Source organism: Rissa tridactyla, chromosome 3 (assembly GCF_028500815.1).
Source record: "Rissa tridactyla isolate bRisTri1 chromosome 3, bRisTri1.patW.cur.20221130, whole genome shotgun sequence".
Lineage (NCBI taxonomy): Eukaryota > Metazoa > Chordata > Aves > Charadriiformes > Laridae > Rissa > Rissa tridactyla.
Genome location: NC_071468.1, coordinates 120,493,731 through 120,512,746, shown reverse-complemented (window position 1 = coordinate 120,512,746; position 19,016 = coordinate 120,493,731). Strand labels below are relative to the sequence as shown.

Sequence of the window (19,016 nt, the reverse complement as noted above, 5' to 3'; positions counted from 1 at the left end):
CCATATGATTATGAGTCAGTCCTGCACTACAGACCATACATATTCTTTCAACATCAATAGCAATGCTCCTTCCACTACAACAAAAATTCCTGAATTTAATGGGATCTTTGGGCAGAGATTGGATTTCATCAGGACTGACTTACTGAAGCTGAGTCTCATGTACAACTGCAGTAAGTCCTTCTCCTCACACAGGTATTTGAAAATTCTTCCTCAAGCTTTGTGAAAACATGGATGGAGTGACATGAGAAGAGCAGGAACACTTCACCCTTGGGATCCTCTCGCAGTGCTAAAAGAAACTATAGTCCTTATGCAGCAGCAAGCTCCGTGGTGGCCAGATCCCAATTTCTTTGTAGAATAACATTGGAGTGAATCAAGGGTCTAACACCTTTAATTCACACAGACTTTCCCATAATATTACTAGTAATAGTTACAGTTTCCTTCATGGACGATGATCATCGTGCTGTTGATGATGATAAATTCTTCAAGTAACAGTAGTCTGGAATTGAGCGCATATAGTTTTACATGGTCATTAGACTTCACCATGCTTTTATGAGATGCAAGAATGAAGATATACAGCGATAAATAAGTCACTAGGAGTGCCCTTCTATTAATGTTAATCACTGTATACCTGATGCTAAACATGACTCTTGAATTTTCAGATAGAAAGGCTAATAATTTTCATTTGAAATGTTTCCTTAAATCTCTTCCCTACCTTGTAACATTTCACGAAGAAACAACAGTTTGAGACTTCGCTGCTGTAAATTGGTGGCAGCTCCATTAAAATGAAGGGAGCTCCGCCAGGTTGCCACAACTGACTTTGGTGAAACTCCATAGAAATGAATCAGGTGAGACTCTCCTCCTTCTATGCAGATGTTAGAGGATATTGAGTAATTTTCTAGTTTTTGTTTAAAGCTGAAAGACACTTTCCTTTTGTACAGGAGTTCACCTGAGGCATCCCCACAGAAGTACAGGCGTAAGCAAATACCACAATACACAAATCTTGTTTGTAGGCAAATTCTGACATTGAAACCAATCCAGAATCATCAAAATAGGAAGCTGAGCTTCAGCAATGTGTCACAGAGCAGGAGGAAACCACCCTCAGAAGACTTCTTTGAGGGAGGGGTTGCCATGTGACACAGAGCTGTACCAGCCGCTGGTAATTCGAGGTTTGTTCGAGCCGCACCACGCAGGGAGGCTGAAGGATTATCTAAAAGGATTATCTAAAAGGCAAACCTGCAGTGATTTCCCCTCTTCCGAGGAGAGTGTTGCATGGGGTCCTTTTGATCATGGCTCCAACTACACTGATTTAAGCATATATTGAACAAATACGATTGTATTGAGTTCTGCAGAATTTCGATTGCTGTTGGGACACAGGGATTGAGTAAGGCCTGTTGTTTCAGAGGCAGTGGGGAGAAAATGAAACTCTGAAGAAGAGTACTACACAGACAGCCCAAAAATCCCCAAGCAAAGTGTTTCTTTTGAAACTCACAGTCATGAGCCTAGCTGCCCGGTGTGTGAGTGGTCACAGTTAGGCACTCCTACAGTTAGGCACAGTTAGGCCTCCCAAAACACAAGTGACAGTTAGTCACAGAAGCGTCCCGTGGTGCAGGAGAGGAAAAAAATGCTGCATAGAAAAGAAAGCCATTTCTGTGGAACCTGCTTCCACGGAGGAAAGAGCAAGAGATGGCTTTGGGCAGCAGCTTTTGTGACAAACCGTCACTTCTGTTTCGGGAACACACTTGCGTTTGGTTACAGTTTGGAGATCCCGTGGTTATACCAAATGTGGGGGCAGTGAGGAGGAGAGCAGGGGTGCGGCACGCGGGGCACAGGGATGCTCCGGTTCTCATCACATGTGGGGCTCGAGGGGGCAGATGGGCGCCCGGTGAAGGGCACCCTGCAAAAACCAACGCTTGGAAGACCCTCCGAGCAGGGAGCAAAAAAATGAACAGGAGGGTTGTTTAAGTCCCATCGTTGGCAGTTTCTCTTTTCTAGAGGAACAAGTCTGTTTGGCTGTTGTTTGACGGGCTGTTTGCTTGCGGTTTGCAGGGTGTGCGGTTTGCTGACACCGTAAAGGCTCTGGATGTGTGACAGAGCATGTGGCTGGGGAGCTGACAGCAGCTTCCTGCCTCTCGTGGCCGGTGACAGACAATTAACTGCTCAGCTTCAAGGAGAGGGAAGAAAAAAAGTTTAAAACTTAACTAGTCAGCCTTCAGAAGTTTCCTGAGAGCAAACGGGTCAGCAGTTATTGGAAAATAAGCAGCTTTATTTAAGGGGAACTTACTGCAGATGGCCAGCAACGTTTATGGGAGCACATCCAAGCACAGGAATGTAGTTGTCCGGGTTAAGAAAAATGATGGAACCGATGGAAAAGCTGCACGCTATTACAGGTCAGTAAAAGTGTGATTTCATATCTGAAGTGCTGGCAAAGAGTAATGCGAGACAACACTGGCGTGGTTTATTGTATAAAAGTTTGCTCAAGTGTCCAGCATAAATCTAACCTCCGTTTGCTTCAGTTCAGCAACTCCCGAGTTAGTGCCCATGAGAACAGAATTTGGCTCAGAGGCGGTTTCCTTAAGGCTGTTCCCAGCTCAGCTGGGGTGCAGGGCATCAGACAATCACCATCCAAAGGGGTCATGGGATCCTTGAGGAAGACACAGTTTTATCTGGGATTGTGTCCTGCACTTTCCATTCTCACACGTATTTATTTCCCCCTTCATCTGGTGGAGAACATCGCTGGAAATTGGCCAGCATTCCGTTTGGTGTCCAAACCGAATTCCGGTATGGGTTTCAGGGCCTCAGAGGAGATCCAGCCAAGTCTGCAAGAGGGATTGCCATCGATGGCACCAGCCTGACAGAGACAAACTGCCCCACCAACATCTGGCACATCAGAAACTTCACAACCCTGCCTCATCTGCCCCATCCCTCCCACTTCTCCACGAGCCTTCCTGCCCTCTCTCCTCACCCCCCAGCCCTGTTTCAGATCACCTCCGACCCAAGCCCTCTACTCTCTTGTCTCAGTCTCCCTCCAGCTCAGTAAACCTGGGATCCCCTGCTGGGGTTGACAAAGACCCAGGCTTGATGAGGCTCTGAGCAACCTGATCTAGTTGAAGATGTCCCTGCTGACTGCAGGGGGGTTGGACTAGATGACCTTTAAAGGTCCCTTCCAACCCAACGCATTCGATGATTCTATGATTTTATGATTCTAAGACCCAGATGGGAGCCCCACGCACGGCTGCAGATCCCTGTCCTTCCAGTTTCCCCTCCCACCTCCTTCGCTGGGTACTGCTGCAGCCTCTAGAGATACTTGAGTGAATTATTGCTGCTTCGTTTCTTGCCCCTGGAATCAGCCTGAAAGTCATCCCAAAACACGTGGTAGAACTGTACGATATACTCCATCTATTAAATTAATTATTTTTTTCTTGTATTTTCTTGCAGGTCTCACCCCTTTGGTTACATCTAAGTCCCAGTCCATCCTTGAAGCGCCCTCAACCTCTTCACCACAAGTGCAAACAGTCATCCGTGACAGATGAAATATATTACTTCCCCAAAGAAACTGTATTCTGTGGTTTCTGTATTTTAAGAATTTGAACTAAGCTTCCTTGTTATTTTTAAGAGACTAAACCCATAGGCTCTCCAAAGATTATTTTGGCCCAAGCAGGAAAGCGCTTGTCTTAATTAGATCATCTTTTTTCTTCCCGTGTTTCATTCCTTTTGTTTATCTTTGCTGATGGCAATGCTTACTCTCCCCCAGTTCTTGTGTCTGAAATCTCCCTGGACAGCTTTCCCTGGCCAGAAGCACCAATGCTTGACTTTCCAAGATCGTGTTCTAAGATCTCCTCATGGCCATTACCGCTTCCACAAGTCCAGAGCTTTCTGGAGCCTTGGCTTATTTAGCCCACATGCCCTCCCTGACCCATGTCCCCCAAGAAAGAAGACAGAAAAGCGCAGGGCAAGAGTTTTTCATCTCTGAAACCCACCACAGAAGAAAGGAGCATCAAGCCGGAATGCCAAGGATCTACTGATGTATGTGACCACCTCTGGAGGCAAAGAGTGTCATGTTGTGCACCAGGGCATCAGTCCCGGGATGGGTTCAGCTGTGGGAAAACACTGTTTGGGCATTCACAATCATATTTATTTTATCTCTAATCTTTACAATGTGATGTTAATTATTAATCAAAAACAGCACTGGGCCAAACTCTAATGTTACTGGAGTGCTATAAACCCAGAATAATTCTGCTTAAGCTTTCTTCCTGTGCAGTCGAGGTTGTAACGCTGACAGATAACGAGCACAGTGGAAGGAGTCAGCAGCTTTGGGGCAGATTGAGATCTTCTTACACAAAGCCTGGGTGGGCCTTTCACCAGCTGCACCAGAGACGTGAAGTTATCACATTCCTCTCCATAACATTCCTCAAAGTGGACTTAGGTAACTGATAACAACAGTGCTGTCACGTGTCATTTAGGAGGAAAATCTTGCTGTTATAATAATAATACAAAGGTGGAAAGTTCAAAGCTGGGTGGCTGATGTTCTGTGGAAAGCTCAGCAGCACGCCCTATATATTGCAAGAGATGAGAGGGACCAGCTTCTTTTTCCATTGCAAAAATGCGCTCCAGAGTCTTCCCGCTCTGCCTAGCGCTTCTATCATGTTATGCTCATGGTAGTCCAGTCTCTGTAAGTAAAAACCTAATTTCCACAGGCTCCTCTCAGTCCAGAGACATCTCATACCTTATACTGCTTGTATTTTATTCTCTTTCAGGTTGGGCACCTCTCCAGTGAAGCTGGTAAGTGCTCTGCGAGCCGTTTCGAGTTTTGAAGCATTTTCTTCTGCTTGCTGTGTGCCACCACATCTGAGCACATAACGTTTTGTCTGTCTTGCAGCAGCAGATGCTGGAGCTGGTGAGATAATCAAAGACATTCCAGACATAAACTTAGGTGAGTTCATGTCTAAATTCTCATAGGGCCTGAAAAATTGTGAGCAAAATGCCAAGTTTTCACTATTGTTAAAAAGATGTGTGTGTGTGATGGTCAGGTAGTTCATGGTTACAAGGGAAATGAGGTTAAGTGAGCTCTGAATTACCTTCCTCTGGCTATGCCACATGAATCTCTCCTCGGGCTGTAACCCTACGTAAACAAGGGATGCAGGTGTCTGTCACTTCTGAATTTTGGACAGACCTACAGTGTTAAGGCAGTAACACACTGTATCAATTGGAAAGGCTCTGGAGTCCCACCAGCATTCCTACAAGCTCTATGTGACTTTTATAAATTTTTGCAAAGTGGAAATAGCTTAGATGTTTATTGAGCTTCTATACATCGTAAGCAAATCAGATGGAAAAGACACAACACGCTGTACTGTCTTCCTAAATTATTTTTATTTCCCGTAATGCAAATTTCTATACATCCTTTGATGGGGCACTGTACAATACTCTTCCTGATGCATTACTCAATATTACTGTATTCTCTAAAGCGTTGTCTCAATGTGTTATCAAACTAGACATGGATAACGGTGGCCACCAGATTTCTGCCACTAAAAATGCAGACATTGCTGAGTAGTAAATATTGAGTAGAAACTTTTAGGCCTGTCTCTATATTTTAGTGTAAAGAGGCTGGTCCTTCCTTATTTTTTGTAAATGCTCAAGGACATTGACCTTGTGTAAGTAGGCTCAATATGGTTTATGAGGTGAAATATGTTTGATATTTGATATTTCATTTACATTATCTTTCATTAAATTACTTTTCAGCTGCTGGACTCGACCTCTTTCAGGGTGATATCTTGCTCCCTGTAAGTAATTAAAAACTTTAGCACTTGTCCTAATTGTATTTTTGGCACAAATCAGCCCATCTCCCCTCACCAGGAACATCACCATTTCTTAATTCCCTTTTCAGCAAAATCAGCGAAATGCCCTAAGAAATGAGACCTACAGATGGAAGTTCCCCATTCCCTATATTCTGGGTGATGACCTAGGTAATGCAGATACTTTATTCAGATTTTAGCTCCAATCCTTATTTGCGTTGGTGTCACTGTGATAAAAAATGTGCCTTTTTTAGAACTGGTTCTCTCACATTAAAATTCACTAATAACTAGACAGCTCTTTTGTATCAAAACCGTGGTTTTAATTCTACAGCTGTCATAACAAAAGACAATTTAATCAAATTCAATCATTTTTCTTTTCAATCATTTTTCTTTTCAATCATTTTTCTTTTGGTCCCATGCGTATATCTGTGTGCCTACCTTACCTCTCCAGGGTGAATGTTCTGCAATGCATTAAAGGTGCTTTCCTTTTTGTTTTCCAGATCTGAATGCCAAAGGAGTAATTCTCCAGGCATTTGAAATGTTCCGTCTTAAGTCTTGCATTGATTTCAAGCCATATGAAGGAGAGAGAACCTACATATTCTTTAGAAAAGAAAGCGGGTAAGGTTTATATCAATTTCTGTTTAGTTTTGCTGTGTAGAATCACCTGGGAATTCATTCCATTTGACTGCATCAGTCTAAAAGTTTAGTCTAAGGTTCTTGTCATCAGAAAAAAAGAGGCCACTAAGAAAGCAACACATCTTCCCTTCTTAGACCCAAATCTTGGAAGCAGCTGCCTCCCTCTGCTGACTGCAGAGGGTATTTAGATGATGAACTCGAAATGGGCATCTGACGTTTGGATGGTTACTCTTTGATGAGGTGAATTCCAGCATCTCTGGATTTTCATCAACTGCTTCCGCTTTGATGTTTTCCATTTCAGTGGTGGGTGAAACGACCCCCATGTACATCCTCTAAACATGTCAAGGATGTGAAAAGCCAGAATTTAGGTTTTAAAATCTTTGGCAGACAGGTCAAAAAAAGCTGTGGAAAGCCAGTTTATTGTAATATTGCTACTGGTTTGGTGCGGCTCTTCTTTTAATGAAAGGCTCTATCAAAATTTGAAAGGGTTTTATACTCAGAGATGGGGGTTTTCAGGAATGGGAAGGATTTATTTTATTTCCTATATCTAAATGTGTTTTGAAAGAACATCTAGAAAAGCACAAAAATCTTCTCACTGTGTCAGCTGAGAATATTTCTTGTTCTCCCAGAACTTCATAAAGGCCTAGAGGCACTGATTTTTCTGCCCTCAGCTCTTCCTTGGGTAAAACGTCCCATGACGCTTCTCTTACAAGACCGCAAGTACCATGATTTTTGACAAGTTGCTGCTGAAGAGCCTGGTACTAGAAACTCCCTGGTAGCAGCCATTCAAGGGACCACAGGCTCAAGTTCTTTGTTTTAAGTACCCACATTAGTGTGCTCAGAGTTCCTTCAACAAACTCCACCCAACACTGCTTTGGGACGTGCAAATGTAGCTACAGCCCCAGCAGATGCTCTTTAGCAGTTGCCTCTCACATCACCCTTGGACTGCCCTAAAAACTTCCCAGAGAATTTGCTGAGGAGCTCTTTTCCTGCTCAATCATGATTAGCTTCTGCTGAGTCACGGAAGAGCAGCTGGGCCCTCGCAGAAAAACGTGATTTCACACCTGTGGCCAATGCATTGCATAGTTGCTGTTAAAAAGGACCATAAATCCTCCTAGATCTCTTCTCTAGCCCAAGTGACTGCAAAAAAGCTCAGTCTGTCTTGACAAGTTTACTGGTTCTGCACATGTATTATGTTTCTTGGCAAAACGGCAGCTGATATGGGGCTAAACTTCTGTGGATCTCAAAAATCAGGGGTGAGCACGTCTAAATAGAGTGTACGTAAAATGCTGGCCTCAAGCAAGTGACAGCGAATATGTTTTTGAGGCTTAGTCTGTTTTCACGGTAGACTATCTTTAGACTATCAAGGCATCTGGTCAGCATCTAAGCAATGATTTAAGTACTTCTTTTACATTTAAACCTTTTTTGATATTACTTTAAATCCAGTGAGCCTACTGAGAATTTAGATATTGAGAAGAAATCTACTTAACAGACAGTAAGATGTCTCTCTTTCTCAGGTGTTGGTCCATGGTGGGGGACCTGCAGACTGGGCAGAACCTCTCCATTGGGGCAGGGTGCGACTACAGAGCAATCGTGGAACATGAGATCCTGCACGCGTTAGGATTTTACCATGAGCAGTCGAGGATGGACCGGGATGACTATGTGACAATCTGGTGGGATGAAATTATTACAGGTGGGTTTTGACCTTCAAGTCAGATTCTGTAAAGTGCACGTTCATCAGTAGCTTGTTTTCCATCCTAGATTTTAAGACCTCCTTAAAGATATGATTTTAGAAACACTGGGCCACGCCTGGGACCACTGTAAGTCAATCTGTAGCTGTAGCTGGATTTTGATACAACTTCTCTGATCAAAGACCAGGAACAGCACTAAAAGTGATTAATCTTGTTACTCACCTGGTCTTATCTTGAATCATGTTGATGAAGACGATGATGATGTTAACAGTATCTAGACTCTGACTTTTGGGCCCCTTTTTCTGTACACTGCAATGAACTGACTCCAAAGCAAAAAGTCTTACAATGTGCTATTGTGAGCTCCGTGATGTACAGAGATATCAAAAAGCTCCACAAAACAGTTCCAGTTCTCAGTGTGGTTTGTTTTTTTTTTTCCTCAAAAAAATGTATTATTGAGTCCTCTCAACTTATCCGTGGTGTATTCAGTAGCTACAAATCTGGAACACCAAAAAAATGGTACAGATGATGGACTTTAGTGTGACACTATTCTGAATGGAGTCCTGGGGCTGGCCTGATGTCCTTACAATCAATTCCTATATTTTGTAGGTTTTTATCCATGCTATAAAATCTAATTTTCTAGTTAGGCAAACTCATTAAGTAGAAAACTTCTGCTGAAACCATTTGAAAGACACCTGCTCCTCTAAAGGGAAATAAGGCTGATATTGATAGGATTGTGCTCTGTGTGTGCGTCTGTGTGCACCTGTTCCCACATTAGTGATCTGCAACCCCCAATTTAGTAGCATCGTAGCAGTTTTTTGCCATAATGCATTTTCATAAACTGCAATACAGACAGCTGGCTGGTAAGAGAAGAGATCCCCTGTTGATGGTGCTGTTGACAGAAAAGCCAGTAAGCCTATTAGACTTCAGAGAAAACACACAAGACAGCCTAATGAAATTGCCACCATGATGTATGGTTTATTTCTTCTGAAAACACACAGAAGTTACCCTTTGCCTGGTAATGATCTTAAAAGCCAACATCGTTACACATGCCTGTGTCCTGCCAAGACTTTTTCCCCAGTTGTAAAAAGCAATAGCACTTAATTGGAAAGATTCTCACAGTTTTTGATAAAAGGTGCAATTCAAGTATCATCTGTAAGAAAACAATCCCAAGCTCTTACACAATCTCCAGCCTTGGACTGAAGACCTTTGTGCCCAGAATGGACAATGTTGGCAATCTCTCTTTACTTCCATACCAAAGTATGTGAAATGGCTCCCTCTCTCTGCCCTAGCAGACACCTTCATAATGAAAAACTTTCTCTAAGGACAAATTATTTCACCAAGGAACCGTGAGAAACGTGTTTCCAAAAGAGAAATATCATAGTAATATTATCAATCTAAGGTAAAAACATTTTATTTTTTTTCCTACAAATTCCTAATGTATTTTTTGCTTCAAAGAAGAACAGAACCTGGATACACTCCAGGACTGTCATATCTGTCCCCTTAATGAAGGGAGGGCCTCTCCTTGTCCATATAGAATCTAATAGCCTGGGAAACGTTTGCACCAATATTCACAAGCTTGTGAGTCCTTAATCCTTAAATTCAGTCCTTCAGCATGCTTACTATTAGACCATCTAATCTGACCTTCTATATATCCCACCCTTTACAGCTCACCGATGTTTGATTTTGAACTTGCTGAAGTCACGTGGGAGGGTGCAGAACTGCAATCTAAAAACACTTCTTTTGTTGTCCAAATGACTTCATAAACAAACCTTGCTAAATTTGAATATTTTATTGGAAAGTAATTCCCTTTGGGTATATCCGTTCTGCCTCAGAAAACTGTATCCAAGGGGCCATGCTAAAGCCATTTCCTTTACCATGTCACTAACAATGAAGCACTTTTCTGTTCTTTTGCCAGACAAAGAGCACAATTTTCTGAAGTATGACGACAGCTTCATCACTGATCTGAATACCCCCTATGACTACGAATCACTGATGCACTATGAACCATTCTCATTTAACAAAAATGAAAGTATCCCCACAATCACAACGAAGATACCAGCATTTAATAACATAATTGGCCAACGTCTAGACTTCAGCGCCATTGACCTGGAAAGACTGAATCGCATGTACAACTGCAGTAAGTCATAATTTAATCATGGCAAACTGATTCTTTGTTTATACTTGGGCCTCACTGGTTCACCTCCCTTTTGTCTCTAAAACCACAAAAACTCTTCTCAGGCGCTCTTGAGGAAGTATGAGAGAAGACCTGTGGTGTAGACACCCAAACAGTTTATTCCTTCCTCATCCCTCTCTTTGGCTCTGCTAACTGTCATTAATTTTTTAAAAGTTCAATTAGTCAATGAAAATCAACCCATTCACATCTTTTCTTCCATGTTGCTCCTAGGGGCTCAGACATGTGGTTGTGTTCTGCTGGTGTATGGGCAGCTTCATTGTGCTTTTGTGAGGCGAATGCAGCTGTACTTTGTCCTCTTTTACTGACATTTGGTCTTAATTAGATTATTTTGCACCTGAGATTGGTTAAGTCTAGAGTCCAGTGCTGTCTAGTTGGTTGCTAAGCTGATTCACCACAAGATGTTATCACTGCATGCGATTTTTAGCGAGAACTCACCGTCCCCATGGATCTGTCGACAGAAGCATCAACTCGCAGGCAAACTCAGCCGAACCGGCCTAAGGTAACTGGGTGAACTTTGCTTGAAGTGGAAGAACAGTGCTCATGCTCATCAAGCAGACAAGTGGGCCATGAAGAACAATAACCTCCAGCTGCGGAATGGTTAAATACAACGCCACCACTCTTCACAAAGTGACTTGTCTCTCCAAGGCTTGCAGGCAGGCACAAAGACAGCCACCATCAGTCACTGGGTGTCAGTCGCCGCATGGCAGTTTGTTAACCTTCTGCAAGGTGGTCAAATGTTGTTGTCTTTATGCAGGGAATCCCTCCAGGAATCAAATATTTCCTCTTTTGAGTCTTTGGGCTCACATCTGTCTTCTCTATGTGATGTCTACACTAATGTAAACAACCCCCCCAAAATTAGACCAGAAAACTACTTTGGAGGTAATCATGTGTGCATTTTTTTTTTTTTCAGCTTCAACTCACACTTTTTTGGACCAGTGTTCTTTTGAGTTTGAAAATATCTGTGGCATGATTCAGGGCACCAGAGATGATCTAGACTGGGTCCATCAACTGAGCAGCGCTACAGGGCAGGAAGACCACACACTTTCTGGGCGCTGTAGAGGTAAAATGAAGTAACAGAACGCTTACCTATGGAAAAGGGGTTAGCTGGAGTAATGATCCCTTTTGGCATGTCTGTTGTGGTCTGTGTGCTTTAAATATAGCGTCTTTTTAATTTCTGTGAACCTGTTATTGTGGTCAATGCTTGAGAAAACCCAGCACTGGCTACTCTGAAAACACAGGATTAAATGACCGTGTTTAAGACACGACCCAGCAAACATCCGAGTTGCAATGTTTCTAGTTAAGAAGAAAGCCTTTTTTCTTTTCCCGTGTCTTGGCCCTGGGAGTGTGTTTATGGTTGCACTCATGCTCTCGTTAAGATTTTTCAGCGTAGTGGAAAGTTCTCCACACCAGCAAGATAAAAGGGGACAAAGAACAATCTTAACTAGAGGCCTTTTAAATGTAACCTGGAAAAGGATTTACTGCAACTTCCAAAGTCTGAGTAAAAGTTATGTTACCCCACGATAAGAACGAAAAAACACTCATAGCCACTCATAAATGTTTGCAAAGCGAATGATAATCTTGAGCAGTGCTGGTTCTGGGGGTAGAAGGCAGTTGCAAAGTATTTTATGAGAAGAGTTTAGGGATAATTTTCTTTTTCACATGGTAATTTTGTCATTTTTCAAAGGAAGAAAAATCTCAAAAAGGGTGGAGTCAGCCCCAGTCACAGTGGGCTAGCTTACAAATGACAATAAAGATTAAATCCCAACAGGCAGTTCTGAAAAGCAAGGGCCTGAATTGTTATTTAGACAGGAAAAGCTACTACAGACTTTAAAAAAAAAAAATAATTACTTTTGTCATAAATTTTGCCCAAGTTCAGAGTGAAGGAATCCTGACTTACAGAACATTCAGTTGTGCTTTGTTACTCTTTGATAAAGGAAATATTCGACTTGCTGCACTCAGGAGTAGACTATTCCCCTTATGTGACCCACCCACTGGAAAGAACAGATCCTCAACCTTTTATAATGCTTGTCGATTGGGTCCGAGAATGCAATATAACTCAATAAAACCATCTGACGGCTTCTATAAGTACACGCTCCTAACTTTCATCTGACTTTTTTCATTCTTTCTCTCCTTTTTTTTTTTTTCCTCCATATAGTATAATTGTAACTAAAAAAGAATTCAGCTGAGTTGCTTGAGATTATCGGGTAAAATCCAATCTCTCTGAAGTAAGCACTTAACTTGCACTTATGCTTTAGCATCTAGTGACTTGGTGCAACATAAATATTGATGTTCTCTGAAGAGTACCCCTCTGGAGAGGGTTAGGTGCCTCTGAGGATCGCCAGAGTGCCTAGATGAACTGCATGAGTAGGGAGTGCCTTTCCTTTTGGAGACCTTCAAAGGGTCATTGATTCCGTCAGGCATTTACACATTTTTTGAGAACTCCTTCTGCAACGACCTCAAGTGGGGGTTAATATCAGGTTTCTAACGCAGAAGAATTGTATTTTGCCCAAACAATTTGACTTCTTTGGGTTTTGACTTATTACTGCCTAAACTGAAATAGGGAAAGAACAGCCTGAGGCTTAGAGAGGATCTGGCAGCCTGGGTCTGGATTTGATCCCTGTATCCCCATGCTGAAGTCTGCTAAGGCCATATACCAACGGCTACAGATGCTTAATGTTGCCATTATTTGTCTTTATTATCAAAAAGGAGGTAGAGTCTAGATCATCTGGGGCTTTGATATCATAATAAGCTCAACAATGAAGTGAGGCACCTGAATAAGGCTTCCAGCCCTGTTTCTCACTTGGAACAACAGTGATCATGCTTATATTTAACATAAATTTATCTTACGGTGAAGTGTCATAGATGTGCATGCAGCAATTAAGTATCTTTTGGCAAAGTTTCTATGGGTATGAATTCAAAGCGTAGGTAATGGAGAATATCCCCCTGACAAGGTTAGAGTGAACAAGATAAACACCTCGAACAGCTTCACTCACCATGCAGGAGGCTGTTCTGCGTTTATCCAGCTACAGGTTTAACTGATGATGGCCCAGATGTTAGCTTGGACAAAGGTCCAAGGAACCAGCCCCCAACAGAGGAAGCTTTCACACAACAGCTAAAAGAATTTCACTTGTCAATTTAATTATAGTCTATAATGAATAACTAGCGCAATGCAATACAGATAAGATGTCACAAGTCCATGTGGTACCAAGATGCGTGTGCAAATAGTAAATCCCTTGTAAATATAAGGATAAAAGTAGGCATTTCAAATTTAAAGTAAAGAAAATGTTAGTGGGAAATTAACTAGAGGGGCAGAAATTCTTAAATATTTTCCCCAAACTGAGAAGCTGAGTTGTGAAAAGTTTTTCAACAAGCTGTAAGAAAGAGTTTCTTCCTGTTCAAAGTCAGGAGAGTGCTAGTTCTGTGTCCAACCCTTTTTTATTATCTTTATCACTGATAAGAAATTACCAAATTACCTTACCCTTTACAAGGTAATATAGCATGTGACCTCTAAGATCTCATCTTTAGATTATCCTTCAGTATAAATCAAGTAAAAAAAATGTGTCTACTAGTTACTTGCAGTCAGCAGTGAATCTTCTGTCTCATTTCTTTGATGTTCCCGGTGCATCCAACTTCCAACTAAACCAAGTAATGCAAAATTGACATAAGCTGCCAGCAATGAGTTCCATACGTACACTAAACTACTAGTCCTGTTGTTATCCTGGTCTGTCTTGGACGGTTATCACATACCATTTCCTCTACTATTCATGTTAACTACTACGTTTATGCCTACTAAATTTATCATTTCAACTGACAATGATAAATTTACACCGTGCAGCTAGCAGGATATCTGGAAAGAGACAGTGACACTCTACGCTTTCTTCCCAGGTGCTGGCTATGTCATGTACTTCAGCACCAGCTCCGGCAAGGCAGACGAGGTGGCAATCCTAGAGTCTCGAATCCTTTATCCAAAGAGAACTCAGCAGTGCCTCCAGTTCTTCTATAAGATCACAGGAAGCCTTTCTGACAAGCTGATCATCTGGCTTAAAGAGGATGATGGCACTGGAAATGTTCGCAAGATGAGGAAAATTCAAACCTTCCAAGGTAATTCTGGAAATACGAGGAATATATAGAATATTAAGGGAGGAAAAGTTGTCTTACTGAGTCCGCGAATGCAGTGGATTTGCTCAGAAATCAGAAGATTTTCCTGAACCTAACGGAATATCTCGCAATCCAGCTAAAGATTTTGGTATTACGAGAGGGCATTTAGCAGTGAAACTGTGGGTTGTAATAAAGTAATTTCAGTGCTCTGCAGCAAAAGTCACAATGTTCTGAATAATGTACTGTTACACCCAGTGATTGAGAGGGCCCCCAAACTGTGCTGGAGATCAATTGTCTAGTTATGGCTGTTATATGATCTAACAGTCAACCGTTAGGATATAAATACCTGTGATCATCTGCAGTCAATAAGAGTCCCAGCCTGATTTTTATATGATTGGAAATATAAAAACATATGTGGTTTTGGAAATGCAAACCGAGTTCCCACTTCGGGTGATTTTGCTAAACAGGACAAATTCAGCCACTGTGGCACTATGCATTTGTGTTGTCAAAACCCAAGACCTGCGATAACCTGCCTATATCAACCTGCAGCAGTTTGCAGGGAAGGATAAGTCCCTGGAAAAGTGGCAGGAGCTGTTAATTCTAACACCTTGGGTCATTGACGTCCATCCACTTGTTATGTCTTGGCCCTTAGCCTGTTCCCTTTATACTAGAGACTGACATTCACTAATGTGTGAAGAGTTCCTAATACAATGCGTCCAAACTATTTAGAATGATAAGGCAACGTGAGAATATTATAATCACAATATCAACTTAAGATCTTTAGCCTTCAGGACTCTGTGAGACAACCAGTTGTCTCCAAAAGCAGCTGGAATGGATATCTGGGAATAAGCTGCTTCATAATACCACTGATCATGCTGATGGCAATGTTTCGTTTTCTTTTTACCAAAGCGGATAATGACTATAACTGGAAAATTGCCCACGTAACCCTCAACGCTCAGAAGAAGTTCCGTTACGTCTTCCAAGGACTAAAGGGCAACCCCAGCTCTTCGTCTGGTGGGATTGTGATCGATGACGTCACACTGACCGAGACCCCCTGTCCCACAGGCGTGTGGGTCATTCGGAATTTCAGCCAAATCCTCGAAAATAAGTCAAACGATGTTATTCAAAGCCCCCGGTTTTATAGCCCTGAGGGTTATGGTTTCGGCGTAAGTTTGTATCCCAACTCCAGAATCAGTGGCTACACTCGCATTAGCTTTCACTTGTGCAGTGGAGAGAACGATGGTGTTCTGGAGTGGCCAGCTCTGAACCGCCAAGCGATACTCACGGTGCTGGACCAGGACCCTGACATCTTGAAAAGGATGTCCGCAAGCAGAAGCTTCACCACAAGCAAAGACCACATTAGCTCAGGTAAGTGGGGTCTGCCTGGAGGAATGACGAAAATGAAAGCCAAGGAATCCATGTCAGAGGACTGAGTGTAGGACTCAGAGTTGGGCAACTTTGGCTGTATTTCCCAGTTTGGGACACTTTCCTGTGTATGACTTTGCTGTGTATGACTCGGAATTCCTGTCTGCTAAAGATCATCTGGTTTGAAAAGTGACACATAGAAGGCTGGTGTTATTATGAACAATCCCTAGGATATCTGAGTTTGACTCTAAATACAGAATTCTCCTAAGAGCTGTCAATTCCCATTCTACTTGTGGTTTGCCCGTTATGATAGGTGACATATCGCCACAAGATGCTGTAATGCCAGCAGGGTGCTGTATTCCACTACTAAATCAACAATAATTTAGGTTAAAACTGCATTTTGGAGGCTTCATTAACTTGAACATACGTGGTCTGAATGCACAGGGTTCACATTGTAGCTGTATTTAAATAAAAAAATACCTGAAAATGCCTGTGAGATCAGGCTGCGAGACAAAGCCTGTCTTGCTTGGCTGTGGGTAGGCTTCAGATTACAAACTCTTTCGGTCAAGGGCTACCTTTTAACTCCAAGTTTATATAGTGTGTAGCACCACGGTTCCACATCTGCTCCTAGGATTCCCCATGGATGTGTTAATTCAAAGAAATAAGAACAACAGGACAATGCTGAGTTTGGTACAGAAGAAAATACTAGAGGTGAATCTCCATCCCCCTTAGCTTTTTCCAGTGGAAGCTTAGTACGCATTTTTCAGTAGGAGGTTTTAAACCTTAGGTATGAATAGGTTTAATAGAACCATAGCAATGAACAAAATCTGCTAGACTCTGAACCACAGGTACTTAAAAACTGGTAAGGGAGTGTCCTTACACAGGAGGGAGCTCTTAGCTGGTGACAATGAGGAGCTAACTTGCATTTGGTTAGTCCTCAATGAAAGGGGAATTTCAACGCCCTCACATGGACTAAGAGTCCTCAGGCAGACTGTATCTAGGGATATGCTGGCACCCATAGTTTGTCAGTCCTCTGATTTTTTTATTTTTTTTTTCCTTCGGGCGTTTCAGTTCTGAACTTGATTTTACAGCATAAATCCCGTTTAACACTGTAATGCACAAAAAAGTCATATCATACTTCCAGCTGCCGAACTTTGTGGTTCTCTTTCATCACTCATATTCTCTTTGCAGATGCTAATGGAACCTTAATATGGGAGAGACCATCAGTTGCTGGGAAATTTGATGCTTCATGCAATTGCTATAGAACTGTAGACTGGGGGTGGACTAACTTCATATCCCACAGCCAGTTGAGACGGAGAAGCTTCCTGAAAAATGATGACCTGATTATTTTTGCAGAATTTCATGGTAAAGTCCCTCTTCCTGATTGTCCTTACAAAAACAAATGGGTGGTCCTTTATATCTCTTTACACACATTCAAGTAACTATTGCCACCGGCCTCTGAGTCATCTTCTCTTCTGATGGGGACCAACTTTTAAAAGCATTTCAGTGTCTTAGTTTCAGGTGGGTGACATTGGCTAAAGTGATTGTGAGTTCAGAGGAATTTAAATGGCAATAATTTACTGAAGGTTAATTTCTTAGACAACTTTATCCATAGCTATGTCCATTTCTAAGCGTCGAACATACTAAAAGACCATCCTTGTTGTGTTTATTTTCAAACAGAACAGCCACACTTCGCATAATTTTTCAAAGTACAGAATACCACTGATTGACCTAACTAGTTACAAAAATGTCAGTATTATTTTCTGTCTTGTGCTTTAAATACGCAGAACTTGCTGTGGTACGGCAAGAGCTCTGTAAAGAGCAAATGGGCAAGGAGTACCCTGCAGTCCACAAAACACCCTGTGAGCCCCTGGTGTGAAGAATACTACATATAGCATCACTCACTGCTACCTGATGTCTTTCTCCTCTTTTTTTCTTTTCTTAAAAGATATAAGTTACCTCAATAAAACTGAAGTCCCTGTTGAACCTGAACCATTGGCCTTCATGGAAGGCCTCATTCTTGAAAGGCAGAAGAGGGCAGCCCAGGATAGGGAGCCCGTGCAAGACCGGATGCCTTATCTGCAAGACCCGTGTGACCCAAACCCTTGCCAGAATGACGGAGTCTGTGTGAATGTGAAAGGGAGAGCAAGCTGCAGGTACCACAGACCTCTTCCCTGCTTGCCTTGACTTTCTTCTGAACCAAATGATGTAGCTAATAAGTATTCAGAGCTACAGACCTCAGAAGTCTGAGCCACTAGGTTTTCAAAAAACAGTAGGAACAAAACACTTCACTGCAGTGACTGGTTTCTAGTAGCAGCCGGTTCATGGGGAGGCAAAGAAACCCCACTCTGTGGTGCTTCCCAGGGATGTAAATAGCCTCCAAACAAGGTGGGGATGTTGTGACATGAACCCCTCTAATCGGAACTGCCCATCCAGGATAGTGCATGTGAGGACCTTGAGGTGGGCCAATAGGTCAGGACAAAAATCCTCATCCACGTGAATCTGTACTTTATTTTTCCAGGTGCCCATCAGGACGTGCCTTCTTCTTTACGGGTGAGAGATGTCAGTCAAGGCAGGTCCATGGGAACATCCTGGGAATGGCAGTTGGTGTAATTGCTGGAACCATGGTCTTAACCATCGTCCTCATTTCCATGATGTCTAGAAGATAAAGAGCTGCAGGGGAATAAATCTCAGCCTTGTATTTTTCCATAGTTCATAAGATATCAGTTTTCAGTGAAAAATGATAAATACAACTTGTAGAAGACCAGTCAGCATATGGATGAAATGCTTTATCAACATCTTGGCGGCAATCTGGTTACTCTGTAGGACTTGGCAATTAAAGAACATCACGTAGAACTGCTGTCTAATCTAAGTTCATATCCTGCCTCTCTTGTGTATTCTTTGAATGTAATTTCTTCATCCAATAGCAAGTGCTGGTGCTGGAAGTCTGTGCATTTAATCTTAACAATAGAACGTCTCAAAATACTGGAAAAAATCACATAGAAGCACATATATTAAGATTCTAGAAATGTTCCTATAGAGATTACTCAAGAAATCTAAGGGGTACATAACTATGGGAATGTAAGTCAGTATATCAATACTCATTTTCCGTGGAGCTGTGCTGGTTTACAAAATCTGAGTAGCTATTACACAGAATTCATAGTAAAATACTACTATGTCTTTTTGGCCAATTCTCTAGCAAGGAAACAATTTCATATCAAAACTAGTTGCCTTTCCAGGAGA

General features: G+C 42.1%; 1 protein-coding gene across 2 annotated transcripts; it reads left to right on the top strand.

Annotated features, from left to right (window-relative positions):
- Positions 1-2,167: 2,167 nt before the first annotated feature.
- MEP1A (meprin A subunit alpha) lies at positions 2,168-18,619 on the top strand. Of its 2 annotated transcripts, XM_054197297.1 has the most exons (15): positions 2,168-2,387; positions 3,436-4,023; positions 4,755-4,779; positions 4,877-4,930; positions 5,737-5,777; positions 5,882-5,960; positions 6,290-6,407; positions 7,943-8,118; positions 10,032-10,253; positions 11,221-11,370; positions 14,196-14,411; positions 15,318-15,776; positions 16,965-17,138; positions 17,722-17,929; positions 18,295-18,619. In XM_054197297.1, the coding sequence occupies exons 2-15, from the start codon at positions 3,916-3,918 to the stop codon at positions 18,440-18,442; spliced, it is 2,178 nt and encodes a 725-aa protein (XP_054053272.1). In that variant the 5' UTR covers positions 2,168-2,387; positions 3,436-3,915; the 3' UTR covers positions 18,443-18,619. The 2 variants fall into 2 exon arrangements, with proteins under 2 accessions (XP_054053272.1, XP_054053273.1); XM_054197298.1 differs by lacking the exons at positions 2,168-2,387; positions 3,436-4,023 and adding an exon at positions 4,036-4,669.
- Positions 18,620-19,016: the final 397 nt, after the last annotated feature.